This window comes from Lampris incognitus, chromosome 16 (assembly GCF_029633865.1).
Source record: "Lampris incognitus isolate fLamInc1 chromosome 16, fLamInc1.hap2, whole genome shotgun sequence".
NCBI classification, from domain to species: domain Eukaryota; kingdom Metazoa; phylum Chordata; class Actinopteri; order Lampriformes; family Lampridae; genus Lampris; species Lampris incognitus.
The window spans coordinates 43,797,167-43,821,069 of NC_079226.1; the positions used below are offsets into that span (position 1 = coordinate 43,797,167).

The 23,903-nt window shown below is 42.9% G+C and overlaps 1 protein-coding gene across 1 annotated transcript in view; it reads right to left on the reverse strand.

The window, feature by feature from the left end:
- The window catches only part of syt14a (synaptotagmin XIVa), a 53,907-nt gene extending 30,511 nt beyond the window's left edge, over positions 1-23,396 (reverse strand). The window contains exons 1-3 of the mRNA XM_056295469.1: positions 23,369-23,396; positions 16,770-16,922; positions 11,285-11,512 (exon numbers count right to left, since the gene is read on the reverse strand). Coding sequence (XP_056151444.1) covers positions 11,285-11,512; positions 16,770-16,922; positions 23,369-23,396 — 409 coding nt within the window. The remainder of the gene's footprint in view (positions 1-11,284; positions 11,513-16,769; positions 16,923-23,368) is intronic.
- Between the last annotated feature and the right edge of the window lie 507 nt (positions 23,397-23,903).

Consider the following 23,903-nt stretch of genomic DNA (forward strand, 5'->3'; position numbering starts at 1 on the left):
AGCATTTTTATATCATAGTACTTAAGTGGGTTGTGTGTCTGTAGGAGTGACAGAGCTAGAGAGAGACAGGGATATGTAGTATATACACTACCGTTCAAAAGTTTGGGATCACCCAAACAATTTTGTGTTTTCCATGAAAAGTCACACTTATTCACCACCATATGTTGTGAAATGAATAGAAAATAGAGTCAAGACATTGACAAGGTTAGAAATAATGATTTGTATTTGAAATAAGATTTTTTTTACATCAAACTTTGCTTTCGTCAAAGAATCCTCCATTTGCAGCAATTACAGCATTGCAGACCTTTGGCATTCTAGCTGTTAATTTGTTGAGGTAATCTGGAGAAATTGCACCCCACGCTTCCAGAAGCAGCTCCCACAAGTTGGATTGGTTGGATGGGCACTTCTTTGAGCAGATTGAGTTTCTGGAGCATCACATTTGTGGGGTCAATTAAACGCTCAAAATGGCCAGAAAAAGAGAACTTTCATCTGAAACTCGACAGTCTATTCTTGTTCTTAGAAATGAAGGCTATTCCATGCGAAAAATTGCTAAGAAATTGAAGATTTCCTACACCGGTGTGTACTACTCCCTTCAGAGGACAGCACAAACAGGCTCTAACCAGAGTAGAAAAAGAAGTGGGAGGCCGCGTTGCACAACTGAGCAAGAAGATAAGTACATTAGAGTCTCTAGTTTGAGAAACAGACGCCTCACAGGTCCCCAACTGGCATCTTCATTAAATAGTACCTGTTAGAGCCTGTTTGTGCTGTCCTCTGAAGGGAGTAGTACACACCGGTGTAGGAAATCTTCAATTTCTTAGCAATTTCTCGCATGGAATAGCCTTCATTTCTAAGAACAAGAATAGACTGTCGAGTTTCAGATGAAAGTTCTCTTTTTCTGGCCATTTTGAGCGTTTAATTGACCCCACAAATGTGATGCTCCAGAAACTCAATCTGCTCAAAGAAGTGCCCATCCAACCAAACCAACTTGTGGGAGCTGCTTCTGGAAGCGTGGGGTGCAATTTCTCCAGATTACCTCAACAAATTAACAGCTAGAATGCCAAAGGTCTGCAATGCTGTAATTGCTGCAAATGGAGGATTCTTTGACGAAAGCAAAGTTTGATGTAAAAAAAATCTTATTTCAAATACAAATCATTATTTCTAACCTTGTCAATGTCTTGACTCTATTTTCTATTCATTTCACAACATATGGTGGTGAATAAGTGTGACTTTTCATGGAAAACACGAAATTGTTTGGGTGATCCCAAACTTTTGAACGGTAGTGTATATATATATATATATATATATATATATATATATATATATATATATATATATATATATATATATATATATATATCGGCCTTGTGATGGCCTGGCGGCCTGTTTGCTGCAGTGACTGCTGATTGTTCTCCACTTGTTTTGTTTTTTCAAATTTCCCCCTTTTTCTCCCCAACTGTACTTGGCCAATTACCCCACTCTTTCGAGCCATCCCGGCCACTGCTCCACCCCTCTGCTGACCCGAGGAGGCCTGCAGACTACCACAAGTCTCCTCCGACAGGTGGAGTCACCAGCCGCTTCTTTTCACCTGACAGTGAGGAGTTTCACCAGGGGGGGGTAGCACGCAGGAGGATCACGCTATTCCCCCCACTTCCCCCTCCCCCCCGAACAGGTGCCAGACTGACCAGAGGAGGCGCTAGTGCAGCGACCAGGACACACACCCACAGCCGGCTTCCCACCCGCAGACACGGCCTGCTGCTTGTTAGTTGGTGGTGGTGGTGTGTTTGTCTCTCATCTTTCAGGTGAGGGGGTCCTGGTAGTCCTGGTTTCTAGTTTTGCTGGTTAGTTGGTGGTGGAGATTTTTGATAGGTTAAGGTTGACCCAGAGGTTTCTCCCTCCTTAATTCCGTTGGGCTCCCCCAACTTTTTAGTGATTTAAGGATTTTTTTGTTTTTGTGTTTGTGGAAGGAACTCTGCTTTTTTGGGACCTGTATGTGATGGATAAGTGCCAAAGTACAAAACAAAGACAGTGGGGTCCAAAAGTCTTGGTCCACTACCAGGATCTACCTGTTTTCATTATCCGTCTACAAGTAAAATAAAAGTTATCCTCAGCTGACACACTGTGTCCAGGAGGATCCCGGCATGTTTTACCAACACAACTCAAAACAGTTGCATTTGTCCATATTTGCTACAAATGTCCCTGATAAGTAGTGGAGCTGGAGACTGACCTCCACCCACACCAGCAGGTAGATGTAAAATACTGTGTCCCTATCAGCTAGTAAAATACTGTGTCCCTATCAGCTAGTAAAATACTGTATCCCTATCAGCTAGTAAAATACTGTGTCCCTATCAGCTGGTAAAATACTGTGCCCCTATCAGCTAGTAAAATACTGTGCCCCTATCAGCTAGTAAAATACTGTGTCCCTATCAGCTGGTAAAATACTGTCCCTATCAGCTAGTAAAATACTGTCCCTATCAGCTAGTAAAATACTGTCCCTATCAGCTGGTAAAATACTGTCCCTATCAGCTAGTAAAATACTGTGTCCCTATCAGCTAGTAAAATACTGTATCCCTATCAGCTAGTAAAATACTGTGTCCCTATCAGCTGGTAAAATACTGTGCCCCTATCAGCTAGTAAAATACTGTGCCCCTATCAGCTAGTAAAATACTGTCCCTATCAGCTAGTAAAATACTGTGTCCCTATCAGCTAATAAGATACTGTGTCCTGATCAGCTAATAAAACACAGTGTCTCTATCAGCTAATAAAATACTGTGTCCCTATCAGCTAGTAAAATACTGTGTCCCTATCAGCTGGTAAAATACTGTGCCCCTATCAGCTAGTAAAATACTGTGCCCCTATCAGCTAGTAAAATACTGTCCCTATCAGCTGGTAAAATACTGTGTCCCTATCAGCTAGTAAAATACTGTGTCCCTATCAGCTGGTAAAATACTGTGCCCCTATCAGCTAGTAAAATACTGTGTCCCTATCAGCTAGTAAAATACTGTGCCCCTATCAGCTAGTAAAATACTGTCCCTATCAGCTAGTAAAATACTGTGTCCCTATCAGCTAATAAGATACTGTGTCCTGATCAGCTAATAAAACACAGTGTCTCTATCAGCTAATGAAATACTGTGTCCCTATCAGCTAGTAAAATACTGTGTCCCTATCAGCTGGTAAAATACTGTCCCTATCAGTTAATAAGATACTGTGTCCTGATCAGCTAATAAAATACGGTGTCTCTATCAGCTAATAAGATACTGTGTCCTGATAAGCTAATAAAATACTGTGTCCCTATCAGCTGGTAAAATACTGTCCCTATCAGCTAATAAGATACTGTGTCCTGATAAGCTAATAAAATACGGTGTCTCTATCAGCTAATAAAATACTGTGTCCCTATCAGCTAGTAAAATACTGTCTCCATCAGCTGATAAAATACTGTGTCTCTATCGGCTAATAAAATACTGTCTCCATCAGCTGATAAAATACTGTGTCTCTATCAGCTAATAAAATACTGTCTCCATCAGCTGATAAAATACTGTGTCTCTATCAGCTAATAAAATACTGTCTCTATCAGCTAATAAAATACTGTCCCTATCGGCTAATAAAATACTGTGTCTCTATCAGCTAATAAAATACTGTCCCTATCAGCTAATAAAATACTGTGTCTCTATCAGCTAATAAAATACTGTCCCTATCAGCTAATAAAATACTGTGCCCCTATCAGCTAATAAAATACTGTCCCTATCAGCTAATAAAATACTGTCCCTATCAGCTAATAAAATACTGTGTCTCTATCAGCTAATAAAATACTGTCCCTATCAGCTAATAAAATACTGTGTCCCTATCAGCTAATAAAATACTGTCCCTATCAGCTAATAAAATACTGTTTCCCTATCAGATAATAAAATACTGTGTCCCTATCAGCTAATAAAATACTGTCTCCATCAGCTGACAAAATACTGTGTCCCTATCAGCTAATAAAAGCATCAAACTGTCAAAACTCTCTGTATAGCCGAGTAGCCTTGTAAAAATCATTTTGTATCAGGTGTTGTCACACAGCACGTTTTGTGAACAGCACGTCCAACACGTTGTTACTGTAAATAGGACGTTGTCGAATGAGTATTCAGGCACTATGGAGTAGCAGTACGCAAGTATGTGTAGCACACTTTTTAAAATAGATGCTTTGGTTACTGAGTCATAGAACGCGAGACTAAGTTATAGAAGAAAATATGAACACTCGAGTATTGCAATAATACCCTTCACAATACTGTATCGACTTTCAAAAGCACTGTATCCATTCTTCAGATTACACAGAGAGACGCAGCAGCTGGACTACATCATTGTGTTGTTTGTATCTCTGTAAACTAGGGGGCGGAAGCATCATTGTGACAGGGCTGCACAAAACCACAGCAACAGCAGATGGGGCCAGTGCCACACGAGCTACGGCTCCGATTTGATGTATACCGGGTTTTATTTAATGTATACTGGGTGTTATTTGATTTACATTGGGCGTTATTTGATGTATACTGGGTGTTATTTAATGTATACTGGGTGTTATTTGATGTATATTGGGTTTTATTTAATGTATACTGGGTGCTCTTTGATGTATATTGGGTGTTATTTGATGTGTACTTGGTTTTATTTAATGTATACTGGGTGTTATTTGATGTATATTGGGCGTTATTTGATGTATTCTGGTTGTTATTTGATGTATATTGGGTGTTATTTGATGTGTACTTGGTTTTATTTAATGTATACTGGGTGTTATTTGATGTATACTGGGTGTTGTTTGATGTATACTGGGTTTTATTTAATGTATACTGGGTGTTATTCGATGTGTACTGGGTGTTATTTGATGTGTACTGGGTGTTATTTGATGTATACTGGGTTTTATTTAATGTATACTGGGTGTTATTTGATGTGTACTGGGTGTTATTTGATGTATACTGGGTTTTATTTAATGTATACTGGGTGTTATTTGATGTGTACTGGGTGTTATTTGATGTGTACTTGGTTTTATTTCATGTATACTGGGTGTTATTTGATGTATACTGGGTGTTGTTTGATGTATACTGGGTTTTATTTCATGTATACTGGGTGTTATTTGATGTATATTGGGTGTTATTTAAAGTATACTGGGTGTTATTTGATGTATATTGGGTGTTATATGATGTGTACTGGGCGTTATTTGATGTATACTGGGTGTTACTTGATGTGTACTGGGGTGTTATGTATACTGGGTGTTATTTGATGTATACTGGGCGTTATTTGATGTATACTGGGCGTTATTTGATGTATACTGGGTGTTATTTGATGTGTACTGGGTGTTATTTGATGTATACTGGGTGTTATTTGATGTGTACTGGGGTTTTATGTTTACTGGGTGTTATTTGATGTATATTGGGCGTTATTTGATGTATTCTGGGTGTTATTTGATATGTACTGGGTGTTATTTCATGTGTACTGCGTGTTATTTGATGTATACTGAGTGTTATTTGATGTGTATTGGGTGTTATTTGATGTATACTGAGTGTTATTTGATGTGTACTGGGTGTTATTTGATGTATTCAGTTTGATGCTTTTATTAGCTGATAGGGACAGTATTTTATCAGCTGATAGGGAAACAGTATTTTATTAGCAGATAGGGAAATAGTATTTTATCAGCTGATAGGGACACGGTATTTCATCAGCTGATAGGGACACAGTATTTTATCAGCAAATAGGGAAACAGTATTTTATCAGCTGATAGGGAACCAGTATTTTATCAGCTGATAGGGACACAGTATTTCATCAGCTGATAGGGACACAGTATTTCATCAGCTGATAGGGAAACAGTATTTTATCAGCTGATAGGGACACAGTATTTTATAAGCTGATAGGGACACAGTATTTCATCAGCTGATAGGGACACAGTATTTTATAAGCTGATAGGGACACAGTCTTTCATCAGCTGATAGGGACACAGTATTTTATCAGCTGATAGGGACACAGTATTTCATCAGCTGATAGGGACACAGTATTTTATAAGCTGATAGGGACACAGTATTTTATTAGCTGATAGAGACAGTATTTTATTAGCTGATAGGGACACAGTATTTTATCAGCTGATAGGGACACAGTATTTTATTAGCTGATAGACACAGTATTTTCTTAGCTGATAGGGACACAGTATTTTACTATCTGATAGGGAAACAGTGTTTTATTGGCTGATAGGGACACAGTATTTTATCAGCTGATAGGGACACAGTATTTTATCACCTTATAGGGACACAGTATTTTATCAGCTGATAGGGACACAGTATTTTATCACCTTATAGGGACACAGTATTTTATCAGCTGATAGGGACACAGTATTTTATCACCTTATAGGGACACAGTATTTTATCAGCTGATAGGGACACAGTATTTTATCACCTTATAGGGACACAGTATTTTATCAGCTGATAGGGACACAGTATTTTATCATCTTATAGGGACACAGTATTTTATCAGCTGATAGGGACACAGTATTTTATTAGCTGATAGAGACACAGTATTTTATTAGCTGATAGGGACACAGTATTTTATCACCTTATAGGGACACAGTATTTTATCAGCTGATAGGGACACAGTATTTTATTGGCTGATAGGGACACAGTATTTTATCAGTTGATAGGGACACAGTATTTTATCAGCTGATAGGGACACAGGTTTTTATTATCTGATAGGGTAACAGTATTTTATTAGCTGATAGGGACACAGTATTTCATGCTTGAGATAATCATGACGTATGGGGTCATTATGCTCGAGATAATAATGAGGTATGGGGTCATTGTGCTTGAGATAACAATGAGGTATGGGGTCATTATGCTCGAGATAACAATGAGATATGGGGTCATTATGCTTGAGATAATAATGAGGTATGGGGTCATTATGCTCGAGATAATAATGAGGTATGGGGTCATTGTGCTCGAGATAATAATGAGGTATGGGGTCATTGTGCTTGAGATAACAATGAGGTATGGGGTCATTGTGCTCGAGATAATAATGAGGTATGGGGTCATTGTGCTTGAGATAATAATGAGGTATGGGGTCATTGTGCTTGAGATAATAATGAGGTATGGGGTCATTGTGCTTGAGATAACAATGAGGTATGGGGTCATTATGCTCGAGATAATAATGAGGTATGGGGTCATTGTGCTCGAGATAATAATGAGTTATGGGGTCATTGTGCTTGAGATAATAATGAGGTATGGGGCCATTATGCTTGAGATAATAATGAGGTATGGGGTCATTGTGCTCGAGATAATAATGAGGTATGGGGTCATTGTGCTCGAGATAATAATGAGGTATGGGGTCATTGTGCTTGAGATAACAATGACGTATGGGGTCATTGTGCTTGAGATAATAATGAGGTATGGGGTCATTGTGCTCGAGATAATAATGAGGTATGGGGTCATTATGCTCGAGATAATAATGAGGTATGGGGTCATTGTGCTTGAGATAATAATGAGGTATGGGGTCATTGTGCTTGATATAACAATGAGTTATGGGGTCATTATGCCTGAGATAACAATGAGGTATGGGGTCATTATGCTTGAGATAATAATGAGGTATGGGGCCATTATGCTTGAGATAATAATGAGGTACGGGGTCATTGTGCTTGAGATAATAATGAGGTATGGGGTCATTGTGCTTGAGATAACAATGAGGTATGGGGTCATTATGCTCGAGATAATAATGAGGTATGGGGTCATTGTGCTCGAGATAATAATGAGTTATGGGGTCATTGTGCTTGAGATAATAATGAGGTATGGGGCCATTATGCTTGAGATAATAATGAGGTATGGGGTCATTGTGCTCGAGATAATAATGAGGTATGGGGTCATTGTGCTCGAGATAATAATGAGGTATGGGGTCATTGTGCTTGAGATAACAATGAGGTATGGGGTCATTATGCTCGAGATAATAATGAGGTATGGGGCCATTAAGCTTGAGATAATAATGAGGTATGGGGTCATTATGCTTGAGATAATCATGAGGTATGGGGTCATTATGCTTGAGATAATAATGAGGTATGGGGTCATTATGCTTGAGATAATCATGAGGTATGGGGTCATTATGCTTGAGATAATAATGAGGTATGGGGTCATTGTGCTTGAGATAATCATGAGGTATGGGGTCATTATGCTTGAGATAATAATGAGGTATGGGGTCATTATGCTTGAGATAATAATGAGGTATGGGGTCATTGTGCTTGAGATAATAATGAGGTATGGGGTCATTGTGCTTGATATAACAATGAGTTATGGGGTCATTATGCCTGAGATAACAATGAGTTATGGGGTCATTATGCCTGAGATAACAATGAGGTATGGGGTCATTGTGCTTGATATAACAATGAGTTATGGGGTCATTATGCCTGAGATAACAATGAGGTATGGGGCCATTATGCTTGAGATAATCATGAGGTATGGGGTCATTGTGCTTGAGATAATAATGAGGTATGGGGCCATTAAGCTTGAGATAATAATGAGGTATGGGGTCATTATACTTAAGATAATAATGAGGTATGGGGCCATTAAGCTTGAGATAACAATGAGGTATGGGGCCATTATGCCTGAGATAACAATGAGGTATGGGGTCATTATGCTTGAGATAATAATGAGGTATGGGGCCATTGTGCTTGAGATAACAATGAGGTATGGGGCCATTACGCTCGAGATAATAATGAGGTGTGGGGTCATTATGCTTGAGATAATAATGAGGTATGGGGCCATTAAGCTTGAGATAACAATGAGGTATGGGGCCATTAAGCTTGAGATAATAATGAGGTATGGGGTCATTATGCTTGAGATAATAATGAGGTATGGGGCAATTATGCTTGAGATAATAATGAGGTATGGGGTCATTGTGCTCGAGATAATAATGAGGTATGGGGTCATTGTGCTCGAGATAATAATGAGGTATGGGGTCATTGTGCTTGAGATAACAATGAGGTATGGGGTCATTGTGCTCGAGATAATAATGAGGTATGGGGTCATTGTGCTTGAGATAATAATGAGGTATGGGGTCATTATGCTCGAGATAATAATGAGGTATGGGGTCATTGTGCTTGAGATAATAATGAGGTATGGGGTCATTGTGCTCGAGATAATAATGAGGTATGGGGTCATTGTGCTTGAGATAACAATGAGGTATGGGGTCATTATGCTCGAGATAATAATGAGGTATGGGGTCATTGTGCTCGAGATAATAATGAGTTATGGGGTCATTGTGCTTGAGATAATCATGAGGTATGGGGCCATTATGCTTGAGATAATAATGAGGTATGGGGTCATTATGCTTGAGATAATCATGAGGTATGGGGTCATTATGCTTGAGATAATAATGAGGTATGGGGTCATTATGCTTGAGATAATCATGAGGTATGGGGTCATTATGCTTGAGATAATAATGAGGTATGGGGTCATTGTGCTTGAGATAATCATGAGGTATGGGGTCATTATGCTTGAGATAATAATGAGGTATGGGGTCATTATGCTTGAGATAATAATGAGGTATGGGGTCATTGTGCTTGAGATAATCATGAGGTATGGGGTCATTGTGCTTGAGATAATAATGAGGTATGGGGCCATTATGCTTGAGATAATAATGAGGTATAGGGTCATTGTGCTCGAGATAATAATGAGGTATGGGGTCATTGTGCTCGAGATAATAATGAGGTATGGGGTCATTGTGCTTGAGATAACAATGAGGTATGGGGTCATTATGCTCGAGATAATAATGAGGTATGGGGTCATTGTGCTCGAGATAATAATGAGTTATGGGGTCCTTGTGCTTGAGATAATAATGAGGTATGGGGCCATTACGCTTGAGATAATAATGAGGTATAGGGCCATTAAGCTTGAGATAATCATGAGGTATTGGGCCATTAATCTTGAGATAACAATGAGGTATGGGGCCATTAAGCTTGAGATAATAATGAGGTATGGGGTCATTATGCTTGAGATAATAATGAGGTATGGGGTCATTATGCTTGAGATAATAATGAGGTTTGAGGTCATTATGCCTGAGATAATAATGAGAGCAAGAGTGGTGTTTCCTTATTTTGCTGCTGCTGCAGAATCATGAGCGCCGCTGCTAAAACTTCACACGATCCTAAATATCAACCGGCCACTTGTGATGTTCACTCGCACACTGCATGAGCGCGATAACACCCTATGTTGTTGTGGAACTGTTTTGAGTCATCGACTAGGTCATCATATCATAGAATCCTCCCTCTCTTCAGTCTTCAAAGGACTTCTATGTGACAGATCAGAATCAGAACCATGTTTATGAACCATGTAGGTTTGCACACATAGATGCGGTTTGACTCCGGTTCCATTGCTCTCAGTGTACTTCATGTACCCTACAAAAGACCCACCGGCCGATCGCCAGGGGGTCAGCCCCCTTTAGCTGAGCGGTTGTCGCCTCGTGGTGCAGTACAATCTCAGATCAAATGCCGCAGCAGGTGGAAGTACGCTCAGTTACATTAATATAGAACAACAACACTACAACACAACGATCTTCAGATACATAAAGAATTGACTACATGCGAGCAAAATAAGAGGTGATGAAGGGCAAGTCTCGCTCCTTTAAGGATCAGGGCAGTGTGTAATGTGTGTGTGTAGCGAGTGTGTGTTCCTTCATTCTTCTTGGCAGAACAAGCAGTAAATGTGGTGAACCAAGTAAGATACCTGGGTCACATCATTAGGAATGATCTATGTGATGATGATGATGTGCAGCGCCAGTGTTGCAAAGTGTATGCACAAGCCAATATGCTGGCACGTAAATGTCACGTGTGTACATATGACATTAAAACTGCTCTTTTTAGGGCCTACTGTACTCCACTCTATACTGCCCACTTGTGGTGCGACTATAGCAAAGCAACACTGAAGAAGCTGCAGGTAGCATATAATGATGCATTCACAACCTTGCTGTGAAAACTGGTTAAGTACACGTGGTGAAGTGTAAGTCACACTTTTTACAGACAGGAAAGCGATCCATTTTTCTTTACTTTTGATTGTTCCAACCTGTTAAGCACAGAGCAGGCTTTGGACATGCCTGTGGCCTATTTGGCTATGCACCTCCACAGTCAAGGGCTTGAATGCACGACATTAACTTTGTCACATGGCAGCCTCACCCCTCTCATTAATCTGGCTCCTAACTACCAGAAATAGCATAATTAATATAGAGGTACTCTGTATGCTGAAGACAGGGAGGAACTATATTTCATGACTAGATTTCACTCAGACATAAGACCTACCATGTTCAGCGGAAGCTTCACTGCTGTAGCCATCATATTCAGCAGACAAAAGGCTGTACTTCTGCCTGCTCTTCCAGCTGAAGCCCCTTTGGTGCTGGACATCGGTCATCCCCGCTGTAGCCCCCCGCAGGCCTTGGGAGCGGCTTACAGCCTGTTGATACTGACCAATGACTTCATCCTCACTGTCTGATGAGGAACCATGCTGGTCAGCGTCTGAGCAGGACTTCTCTGTTAGGTGGGAGGAAGAGATAGCCTTGTTATTTTGGAAGCTCAGTAAACATCATAACTAGCTTTTTCCAAGTGCAAATTAGAAGACAGGACTATTCAGTGACGTTTGCCAGGGAAGTTCGATGAAGTCTGGCCAGGAAGGCAGTTCATCAAGCTGCATTGTTATTATACCCAATCCCTTTACCAACTGGCCAAGACTGGTCATTGTTAGTATATAATGTGTTTTACCAAACCTCTGCCACATTAAATCCAATTCCCAAATTACCGTGAAGAGGCACTGTTTCCCAGAGTAAACACGTGGTTGTTAAGTAATGATTATGTGGTAGTGCAAATAGGACTTGGGCTTTTTCTCCCCACTTATACTTGGCCAATCACCCCACTCTTCCGAGCCGTCCCGATCTCTGCTCCACCCCCTCTGCCGATCCGGGGAGGGCTGCAGACTACCACGTCTCCTCCGATACATGCGGAGTCACCAGCGGCTTCTTTTCACCTGACAGTGAGGAGTTTCACCAGGGGGACACAGCGTGTGGGAGGATCACGCTATTCCCCCCAGTCCCCCAATCCCCCGAAAACAGGCGCCCTGACCAACCAGAGGAGGCATTAGTGCAGCGACAAGGACAAATACCCTCATTCGGCTTCCCACCCGCAGACATGGCCAATTGTGTCTGTAGGGACGCCTAAGCAAGCCAGAAGTAACACAGAGATTCGAACCAGCAATCCCCGTGTTGGTAGGCAAAGGAATAGACCTCTACGCTACCCGGACACCCCTTCATCCATTATTTTAAGATAAGTCCAACATCATCACATGCTTTGTGTGATGTTCCTGCTACCACCATCACATACTTGTGATGTTTGTTTGGCTGCTAGATGCTGAGAAGTCAGACGGTTGCTCGTGTTCAGATGAAGGGTCATATGGCAGAAGTCAGACGGTTGCTGATGTTTAGATGAAGGGTCATACAGCAGAAGTCAGACGGTTGCTCGTGTTCAGATGAAGGGTCATACGGCAGAAGTCAGACGGTTGCTCGTGTTCAGATGAAGGGTCATACAGCAGAAGTCAGATGGTTGCTCATGTTTAGATGAAGGGTCATACAGCAGAAGTCAGACGGTTGCTTGTGTTCAGATGAAGGGTCATATGGCAGAAGTCAGACGGTTGCTTGTGTTCAGATGAAGGGTCATATGGCAGAAGTCAGACGGTTGCTTGTGTTCAGATGAAGGGTCATACAGCAGAAGTCAGACGGTTGCTTGTGTTCAGATGAAGGGTCATATGGCAGAAGTCAGACGGTTGCTCATGTTTAGATGAAGGGTCATACAGCAGAAGTCAGACGGTTGCTTGTGTTCAGATGAAGGGTCATATGGCAGAAGTCAGATGGTTGCTTGTGTTTAGATGAAGGGTCATATGGCAGAAGTCAGACGGTTGCTTGTGTTTAGATGAAGGGTCATATGGCAGAAGTCAGACGGTTGCTTGTGTTCAGATGAAGGGTCATATGGCAGAAGTCAGACGGTTGCTTGTGTTCAGATGAAGGGTCATACGGCAGAAGTCAGACGGTTGCTTGTGTTCAGATGAAGGGTCATACAGCAGAAGTCAGATGGTTGCTCATGTTTAGATGAAGGGTCATACAGCAGAAGTCAGATGGTTGCTTGTGTTTAGATGAAGGGTCATACAGCAGAAGTCAGATGGTTGCTCGTGTTCAGATGAAGGGTCATATGGCAGAAGTCAGATGGTTGCTCATGTTCAGATGAAGGGTCATACAGCAGAAGTCAGACGGTTGCTTATGTTCAGATGAAGGGTCATATGGCAGAAGTCAGACGGTTGCTCGTGTTCAGATGAAGGGTCATACGGCAGAAGTCAGATGGTTGCTTGTGTTCAGATGAAGGGTCATACAGCAGAAGTCAGATGGTTGCTCATGTTTAGATGAAGGGTCATATGGCAGAAGTCAGATGGTTGCTCGTGTTCAGATGAAGGGTCATACAGCAGAAGTCAGACGGTTGCTCATGTTCAGATGAAGGGTCATATGGCAGAAGTCAGATGGTTGCTTGTGTTTAGATGAAGGGTCATACAGCAGAAGTCAGATGGTTGCTCGTGTTCAGATGAAGGGTCATACAGCAGAAGTCAGATGGTTGCTCATGTTTAGATGAAGGGTCATATGGCAGAAGTCAGATGGTTGCTCGTGTTCAGATGAAGGGTCATACAGCAGAAGTCAGATGGTTGCTCATGTTTAGATGAAGGGTCATACAGCAGAAGTCAGATGGTTGCTCATGTTTAGATGAAGGGTCATACAGCAGAAGTCAGATGGTTGCTTGTGTTTAGATGAAGGGTCATACAGCAGAAGTCAGATGGTTGCTCGTGTTCAGATGAAGGGTCATATGGCAGAAGTCAGATGGTTGCTCATGTTCAGATGAAGGGTCATATGGCAGAAGTCAGACGGTTGCTCGTGTTCAGATGAAGGGTCATACAGCAGAAGTTGCTACGCTTGAGCAGGGTTTTATCCATCAAAAAAAGATTTCACAACCAAACAAACAAACGTGCAGTGCCAGGTCTTTTATCCAAACAGCACCGCCACACCAGCTGGTGTGCGATCACTAAACGTCACTACCGCTAGCATTTCAGTTGATGCCGCTATTTGTTTTATCTGTACACAGTTAATACCGTATTCATGAATATTTTCAATAAGATTAATCCCACAGCAGCCTCAGCACTCACATCTCTTTGTTCATTTTGCTGTGGTTTTAATAACTGGCTCTGTTTATTGTTTCATCATCTAAACCCCTCTACATTTTGCTGACTGTTCCAGCTGCCAGCTGCTGGCTCACTCAGGTCCTAATGGACAGTTTCCAGACTACCTTTTTTTCAAAGTGAAGAAACGGAGCTTGCAAAATTTACTCTGGCTTCGAAAGGGTGTATTTGTGTGTATATTTGTGTGTATTTGTGTTTATTTCAGCTAACTTAAGGCAGAAACTGATGAAGTGGGGACGCATCGGGTTCGGTAAAGAAACAGGGCTGAACCTTTTCACTTTGTAGTTTTACATATGTGCGTTTCGCAAGGTTAGTCTGGTCAGGGGGCGTCTGGGTAGCATAGCAGTCTATTCCGTTGCCTACCAACACGGGGATCACCTGTTCGAATCCCCGTGTTATACCACCGGCTTGGTCGGGCGTCCCTACAGACACAATTGGCTGTGTCTGCGGGTGGGAAGCCGGATGTGGATATGTGCCCTGGTCGCTGCACTAGCGCCTCCTCTGGTAGTTGGGTGGCCTGTTGGGGGGAGGGGGCTGGGGGGAATAGCGTGATCCTCTCACACGCTACGTCCCCCTGGTGAAACTCCTCACTCTCAGGTGAAAAGAAGTGGCTGGTGACTCAACATGTATCGGAGGAGGCATGTGGCAGTCTGGAGCCCTCCCCGGACCAGCAGAGGGGGTGGAGCAGCAACCAGGATGGCTCGGGAGAGTGGGATAATTGGCCAAGTACAATTGGGGGGAAAAGGGAGAGAAATCCCCCCCCCCCCAAAAAAATAATGGTCTGGTCATGGATTTCCAGTTTAACCATGACCAGCTTGGCATTTGAAATGTGGCAATAGCAGTACCTGCTTAATATTTGACTCTGTACAGGTTCTGCCTTTTGGTTTTATGGATTTGTGCCTACTGGTAAATTGAATTTATTGATTTAATTTACATGCACTTCAATTCAGACCAGAAAGTCAGCCATTTTAGTTCTCATTGTGCAGTTTTGGTCAGTGATCACAGAAATAATCTGCTTCAGTACTTCTTCTTGGCCTTCCAACCATCATCTATACTCATTTAGACACCAGGAGAAGTTGTGCTGTTGTTTTTGAATCAACCCATTATGTGTTTTTGAACTCAACTAATGAACCTCTGGCTGCAGTGGCGATGCTAGGGTCTGTTGGGGCCCTAGGCAAAAATTCTCAGGAGGGGCCCCCAACCAGCGTTCATCGCCATTATGTTATAAATAATCTGACACCAACAAAAAATACACAAAATATAAACTTTTTTTTATTATTCCAAATGTGCACATAATGTAACTTTCAAAATATAAAGAACAATAAAAACCAGAACATTGTCATACTATAAATACATAAATTATCAGGCTAGTGCAAATGCTGCCACTCACATCAAAAGAAAATAAGAAATAAGTTGGCACAGTATACATATATAGAACAATAAAACACAGTAAATAACTTAAAATAAAAACAATATAAACATATCTCCAAAATATATAAACCCACAGTCTAAGCTCAACAACCACCTTTAACCCTCATAGGGACATTTAGGAACATTTTTGTCCTCTAAGGAGCTGAGTGTAAAGAGACTAAAAATGCTGCTTACGGGCCTTGGCTAGGGCTAGGCTGCCACTATGTCTTCCAGATCCAAAGACCTTCGCACATTGTGCTCTACTGAAATAAGAGCCAGTCCTGAAAGTCTCTCCTGGGACATGGTTGACCTGAGGTAGGTTTTTATGAGTTTTAAAGCTGAGAAGCTTCTCTCTCCAGAGGCAACAGTGACCGGAAGAGTTAATAGCAGATGAAGGGCAATGCTGAGGTTTCCATAGAGACCAGAAGCTGTTCCCTGTAAATGTAACCAAGCGTCTCTCTTGGGGAGGAAGATACATTTTCAGGAAAGGTATGGACAGCAGCCCTGATCTCCAGAATCAAATCCTCACAATCTACATCATGTAGTGTTTTCTCCAGGTTCTTACAGTTGTCTGCAAGTTTGCAACTCTGAATAGCGTTTGACGTGTTTTCTTTTGAGAACAGAAAACCATAAAGGCCATAAACATCTTCCAGTTTTGAAAATCTGTCATTCAAGCTGTTGAGGGCTGTGTCCACTAGGGGGAGAACAAACTCTCTCTTATACTGCTCACCGAGCGTGAACGCTGGGAGTAACGTTCGCTTTCGAAGAGCGCAGGCAGTGCACGTGCAACGCGAATGACATAGGGGCCCCACAAGGGAGGGTTGCTACTGTGATGTCATGTCATTGCAAATCGTCCATTGGTTGTTTAAGACGGAGGGGGTTGCCGTCACTGCTTTGGAGTAAATTCTGTCAGCCCTTGGCGGCCCCCTACTGCATGGGGCTCCAAGCAGTTGCCTGGCTTGACTGTTCAGAAGCCTCGCCTCTGTCTGGCCGTCAACGTTGTCAGTGTACAACACACTACTATCAACAAAATAACACTTTTCTGTGAAAACAAAAAACAAACTTGAAACAGGCAGACCACAAATGCAAACACGTACACAAATACAGGCTCACCTTGTGTCTCCTTGTTTTTCCTGAGGTCTTCAAGGCACTGAAGGCTCTCTGCGTTCTCCAGCCCTAGCTTGTTGTTAAGGTACAAAAACAGGAGGATCATGACAATGATGAAGGCTCCAACGGCTGTCAAAAACCCCAGCGCTTCTGGAGAAACTGTGGGCACAACAGAGAGTGGGCAATGTCAGAGGAGAGAATCAACAGGGGAAGTCAAGTCCTTCCAAACTGAAGAAGACAGTATCACGGGAGTTCAAACTTTCACAGTATCATTTTAATTTCTTTTCTTTTTTTGTCTCCAAAAGGAAATGATGGGTCTGATGAGAGCTAAGAGTCCAGGCAGACTCAGTATCATGGTTACTGAAGCATGTTCAATGAGGACCATTCTGTATCGTGTGGAGACAGGACAGAATGAAACATAGTTTATATCATCACCATCATCATCATCAGTTCCGTAACCTATGGAGGTCATAGGAGCACAGCTGATGCCTCAACAGGTTGGGTCATCATTGTGTTTCAGTTGGGGGAGTACCTGGTGGTCCCTATCTCCTCTCCAGGTATGGATGGCCGCTGGTTCACAGAGGAACTCATCCGCCCTTTGACAGGTTTTGTTTTTAGCCTTGCTGGGTGTCCACACACCCTCCTCACAACAACCCAAGGGTGGAAGTGGGGGTGCTGGTTTAGTCGCCGATAACCCGACGGTTGCAGTTTAACGTCATACCCAGGACAATGAGGATACTCATCCTCATAATTGTGGACGTAACTTGATATGTACAGCTTGAAACCTTTCACCCATTTGCTGGTAGGTGCAGGTGAAAGTTTGTCGACAATTCTGTGCATGTCGTTGACATTTATCCATGGTAAATCTTGAAGGCATTGCGAAAGATATGCCATTGTCAACAGCACACGACAACAAACAGGAAACTGGTATGACCGCTGCAGTAGAAACCCGAAGTCGGTGGGCTACAGTTATGCACAGAGTCGATTGTGCTTCAAAATTGTGATTCCAGAAATGCTGCATTATTAAAATCGTCACAGCTCAGGATCACAATTTTGCACCACTGGTTACTCCCTCTTTTAACCCTCCTTAAAATAACGCATCTTATTCTTTTTTGTCGCTGTTAGAACTATTGCTGAATGTTTAAAATTATATTTATCTATTTTTATTATTTTTACTCGAGTCTAGCTGCAAGGAAACAGTTGCTATATAAGGCCTCTAAAAGCCCCAACCATCTCCAGCTCACAAAAGAAAACCTACACTGATGCCAAGAGACACCGAGCACCCTCAACTGCTCCTGCACTTTAACCCACATGTGTCAAGACAATGCTCAATGCATCACAAAGGACACACACAAAACGTGTTGATGCATGCAAGTAAACACCACTTAATTTATTCTCCACAAATGTTACCCAATTGCAATAATACAGCAAATGGGACCCAACTAAGTAAATGTTCACACTTACACAACCAGGCCATTTAGTGTGTAAATTATCTGTAACTATATGCTGGTTAGGGCCCTTTGTATCCACTTAAGGCATTTTAGTTGAGTTAACAGTACCATCTCCATCCAGCATTTTAGCATTTCTATACAAAGGACAGATGATTTACTGTTATTGCCATGGGAGTATCACTGAAAAGGCTTTTCCGTTTGATTGTACTGCTAATGACATGACACCTAAGAGTACAGACAGTAGAATGATGAAACAATAGACAAAAGTATAAAAATAAAATAAAAAAGACAAATACAGCAATTAAGGAAGATAAAATATAAAATCAAGCCGTTTCAGGAATCACGAATAGCAAGCACATGGTTTTTAAAACACTAAAACGACCATTTTGACCGTTTTGGATTTTCAAAGTTTAATAATTGCGAAAAAAAGAAGATACAGACCTGTCACCCCATGAATTCTCCTAAATTTGCATATATTTGCATTAAAATGAGTTTTAGATCAATCGCATAAAAAAGTTATGATAAGATCTACCTAAAATGACCAGGAGCGGTCAGCATGACCGTCGCGTAATTTGCACGTGATCGTACGCGTCATGCCACTATTATGAGGTGTGTTGGTCGCATCATTTCCTTTGCGAAGTTCAATGCTCTGTCCTAGAAAAGAAATGGCATTCTCCGTGTAGAGTAATAGTCTAAACTTGATTTTTGATAAGTAGGGGGGTTGCAACACATCTACAGTGGATCAAGAACGTACAATCTAGCTGTAATCAGTTTTGACCAGATCATCTCGCCCTATTACACGTTTTACAGTTCTCCTAATGTTGACCATAAAAGACTTGCGCATCCGCGGGACTGTCAAAGAGACGAGTCTGTCCTTGGAAGTGGACTCATAGGCAGGCGAGATAAAGCAGGCTGAAACGGACGTTCTTCTTGTACAGGTCTGCCTTCAACTTGATGAAAACCGCACGCTTCTTTGCTAGGCTGGGTAGATATAAATCTTGGGCCCTCGGCAGAACAGCTGTTCCCTTTTCCTGCGAGTGATGCATTCCTTGTCTTTGAAGCAGTGAAAAAGCACACAAATTTAGGTCTTGCCCCCCCGTTTCCGGAGGTCAGTGGATGCCCAAGCCTGTGTGCATGATTAAGGATGGACGGAGTGGGAAAAACGTCTTTTCTAAACGCTTCCACGAGAAACTCTTATATGAATTTCACCAGGTTGGCTCCTTCCATTTTTTTAAGGAATTCCAATAATTCTCAGGTTTGATCAGTGGGATCTATTTTTCAAGTTCATCGGTCTTAGCTTTAAGCTAGGTGTTCTCCAATTCGAGAGCAGCGCATTTTGTTTCCAGTGCCACCAGTCTGTTGCTGTGGTCTGATGGTGTGTGCTTGACCTCATTTAATATTTGACCATGAGAGTCGGTTGTGGCTCGAATCTTGTCCAAAGACACTGAGATGGGCGAAAGCGCACTTTCAGGTGCTTCTTTTAACAGTGTAGTTGATTGATGTAGTTCTTTCAGTAGAACAGCACGAAGTCTGTCTAGCTCGACGTTAGCTTCAGTATCAGACGCCATTACAGGACTCGTGGCTTCTTGTGGGGTTAGCATTGTCCCTTCACTTTTGTCTTTTCTATATTTCCTTGTCATTTTGTGGGACATTGCGGGGGATTTAGTCTTGCAGCCCAATGTAAAAGTCAAAAATAGGAGTAAAACTTACCAACAGAACTTGAAGGCTTAAAGAAACAAGTTGTTTTTAGCAGCCTCCCTCACATGTGTCTTGCTCGTTACATGCTTAACCTCACTGCAGTATTTTAAAAATGATTCTGTGATTCAATGGAAGCTATGAAGGGATCAGTGAACTGGAGTTATATGTATATTCAGTCCTCTTGGTCCTTGTCAGAACTCCAGCAGCAGCGTTCTGTACGAGTTGTAGCTGGTTAGTAGCTTTTTAGGGAGACCAGCAAAAAGATCATTACAATCGTATAATCTACTGGAAATAAAGGCATGGATAAATTTCTCTATGTCTTCTTCAGACATTAATCCTTTCATTCTTGGTATGTTTTTAAGATGGTAAGAAGCCAACTGTGTTACTGTCTTTATGTGGCTATCAAAATTTAGTTCTGAGTCTATAATTACATGAAGATTCCTAGCTTTGCTTGTAGTCTTGACTGACAGGGGCTAAAGGTGAGCAATAACTTTGAACCTCTCTCTCCTAATGTCTTCACACATGATCAGTAATCCAGGTAAGAACATCAAAGAAGGTTAAATCACTTCATCTGTATACAACATTTATTGACAGATACATTTCATCACTCAACTAAAGATAAAGACAACTGAAGATGTGTCTTAGTTGAGTGATGAAATGTATCTGTCAAGAAACGTTGTATACAGATGAAGTGATTCAACCTTCTTTGACTTTCTCCTAAGGCCAAATACATTCAGGCATTAATTTGTTCTAATCACCGACAAAGTGTTTCTAATCTCATCACAGGATTGGGTCGCGGTGGCAGCAAGCAGACGTCCCTCTCCTCAGCAACACCCTCCAGCTCCTCCTGGGGCGATCCCAAGGTGTTCCCAGGCCAGAGTGGATATGTAGTCCCTCCAGCGAGTTCTGGGTCTACCCCAGGGTCTCCTCCCGGTTGGAGGCACCCGGAAACCTCCAAAGGAAGGCATCCTAATCAGATGCCCGAACCACCTCAACTGGCTCCATTTGACGCGAAGAAGCAGCGGCTCTACTCCGACCTCCCTACAGATGTCCGAACTCTTTACCCTATCTTTAAGGCTAAGCCCAGACACCCTACGGAGGAAACTAATTTCAGCCGCTTGTATTTGAGATCTCACCTTTTCAGTCACTACCCAAACCTTATGACCTTAGATAGGTGAGAGTTGGAATGAAAATTCACTGGTAAATTGAGAGCTTTGCCTACTGGCTCTGCTCCCTCTTCACCAAAACGGTCCGGTACAACGTCCGCATTACTGCTGATGCTACACCAATCTGCCTGTCAATCTCCCGTTCCATCCTACCCTCACTTGTGAACAAGACCCTGACATACTTGAACTCCTTCACCTGAGGCAACAACTCATCCCCATCCCGGAGGGAGCAATCCACCATTTTCCGGTAGAGAACCATGGCCTCAGAATTGGAGGTGCTGACTCTCACCCCGGCCATTTCATACTCAGCTGCAAACTACCCCAGTGTGCGCTGAAGGTTGCATTATGATGAAGCCAACAAAACCACATCATCTGCGAAGAACAGAGATGCAATTCTGAGGTTCCCAAAACGGACACACTCCTCACCTTGGCTGCGTCTTGAGATCCTGTCCATGAATATCACAAACAGAATCAGAGACAAGGGACAACCTTGGCGGAGTACGCCACCCACCGAAAACGTGTTTGACTTTGTGCCAAGAATGCGGACACAGCTCTCACTTTGGTTATACAATGACTGGATGGCTTGTAGCAACTGCCCTGGTACCCCATACTCCCGCAGTATCTCCCACAGAGTGCCCCAGAGTACACGGTCATAAGCCTTTTCCAAGTCCATAGAACAAATGTAGACCGGTTGGTCAAACTCCCATGCCTCCCTCGGCACTCCCGCAAGGGTGAAGAGTTGGTCCGTTGTTCCATGACCAGGACGGAATCCACATTGTTTCTCCTGGATCCGAGGTTCGACAATCGGTCAGAGCCTCCTTTCCAGCACCCTAGAGTAGACTTTCCCAAGGAGGCTGAGCAGTGTGATGCCCTAATAATTGGAGCAGACCCTCTGGTCCCCTTTTTTAAATATGGGAACCACCATCCCAGTCTGCCACTCCACATGTACTGTCCCCGACCTCCACGCGACACTAAAGAGGTGTGTCAGTCAAGATAGCCCAACAATGTTCAGAGCCTTCACTATCTCAGGTTGAATCTCAGCCACATCTGGCGCCTTGCCACCGAGGAGCTTCTAAACTACCTCAGAGACCTCTGTCAGGGATATGGGTGGGGTTTCTGCCCAAGTCTTCAGACTCTACCTCCTCCACTGAGGACATGTTAGTCGGGTTCAGGAGTTCTTCAAAGTGTTCTTTCCACCGCCAGACAACATTCCCAGTCCGGGTCAGCAGTCCCCTTCCCCACCCCTGGCTGAACACAGCCTGAGTCAAGCCCTGAACACAGCCTGAGTCAAGCCCTGCTGAGTCACCGGATGGTTTGCCAGAACTTTCTTGAGGCCAATCGAAAGTCCTCCTCCATAGCCTCGCTGAACTCCTCCCATACCTGAGGTTTTGCTTCCATAACCATCGAAGCCGCAGCCCTTCTGGCCTCCCGGTACCTGTCTGCTGCTTCAAGAGACCCCAGGGCCAACCAAGTCCAAAAGGCCTCCTCCTTCAGACTGACGGCTTCCCTCACCACTGGCGTCCACCAGCGGGTTCTTAGGTTGCCACCTCGACAGGCACTAATGACCTTATGACCACAGCTCCTACCTGCCGCATCTACAATAGAGGCTTTGAACATTGGCCCACTCAGACTCCACGTCCCTAGTCTCCCTCTTGATACATGGGAACTTCTTCTGGAGGTGGGAGTTGAAGACCTCACGGACAAGGGCCTCCAACAGACGTTCCCAGTTCACCCTCACTACATGTTTGGGTTTGCCAGGTCTGTCCGGCAGCCTTCCCCGCCATCTGATCCAACTCAGCACCAGGTGGTGATCAGTTGACAGCTCTGCTCTTCTCTTCACCCGAGTGTCCAAAACATATGGCCGCAGATCTGATGATACGACCACAAAGTCTGTCAATGATCTTTGGCCTAAGGCGTTCCAAGTACACTTATGAACTACCTTATATTCGAACATGGTGTTTGTTATGGCCAATCTACGACTCGCACCGAAGTTAAATCACAAGGCATCCGGGGGGGGGGACGTTCCTCCCAATCATGCCCCTTCAGGTTTCTTCATCATAGCCCACATGAGTATTGAAGTCCCTCAGCAGAAGTATAGAGTCCCCAGGCAGAACCCTATCCAGGACACCACCCAGAGATCCCAAGAAGGCCGGATACTCCAAACTGCTATTCGGTGCATAAACACACACAGCAGTCAACTTGCAGTCGTATAGAGGCGAACCTCTCATTCCCTGGGGAGAACTCAACCGGGGACTTGTGAGTATCCTCACACCCACCTGGCGTCTGTCACCTTGTCTGGTGGCCAGGCCTTGGTCCATGGGGCCCGATCGGGCCCAGCCCAAAAAACAACATGGAGCCACCACCCCGTGGACCCACCACTCCCGGGGATGAGGATTGGGGTGGAGTGTAATCATACTTTGGCGGTATCCATATTTTCACACCGCCATACCGACCTTAAAATATACCGCGGTATGGGGTATACCGTATCAATAATAAGATATATAAATAAGGTCATAAAAAGTGTTTGCGTTCTGTGAACAGGTGTTACCGCACGGTGGCAGCACTGCGCTAAAACACTTACTTTACCTTACCAACCAAAAGCTAATTTATTATTGATATAATAACAACAAAAAAAAACAGTCAAAGTCAAGATGACCTTAAGAAGTGGGTGTCAAACACGGAAACTTTCGTTTTATTATACTTTTGTTATTCAACACAGTGACAACGGTCAAAATAAAGGGTCGACCTAAACATCATAGCAATGGCAACAATAAATTACAAATGAAAAGCCGAATTCTGACATAAAGCACACTAAGCCTAATTGT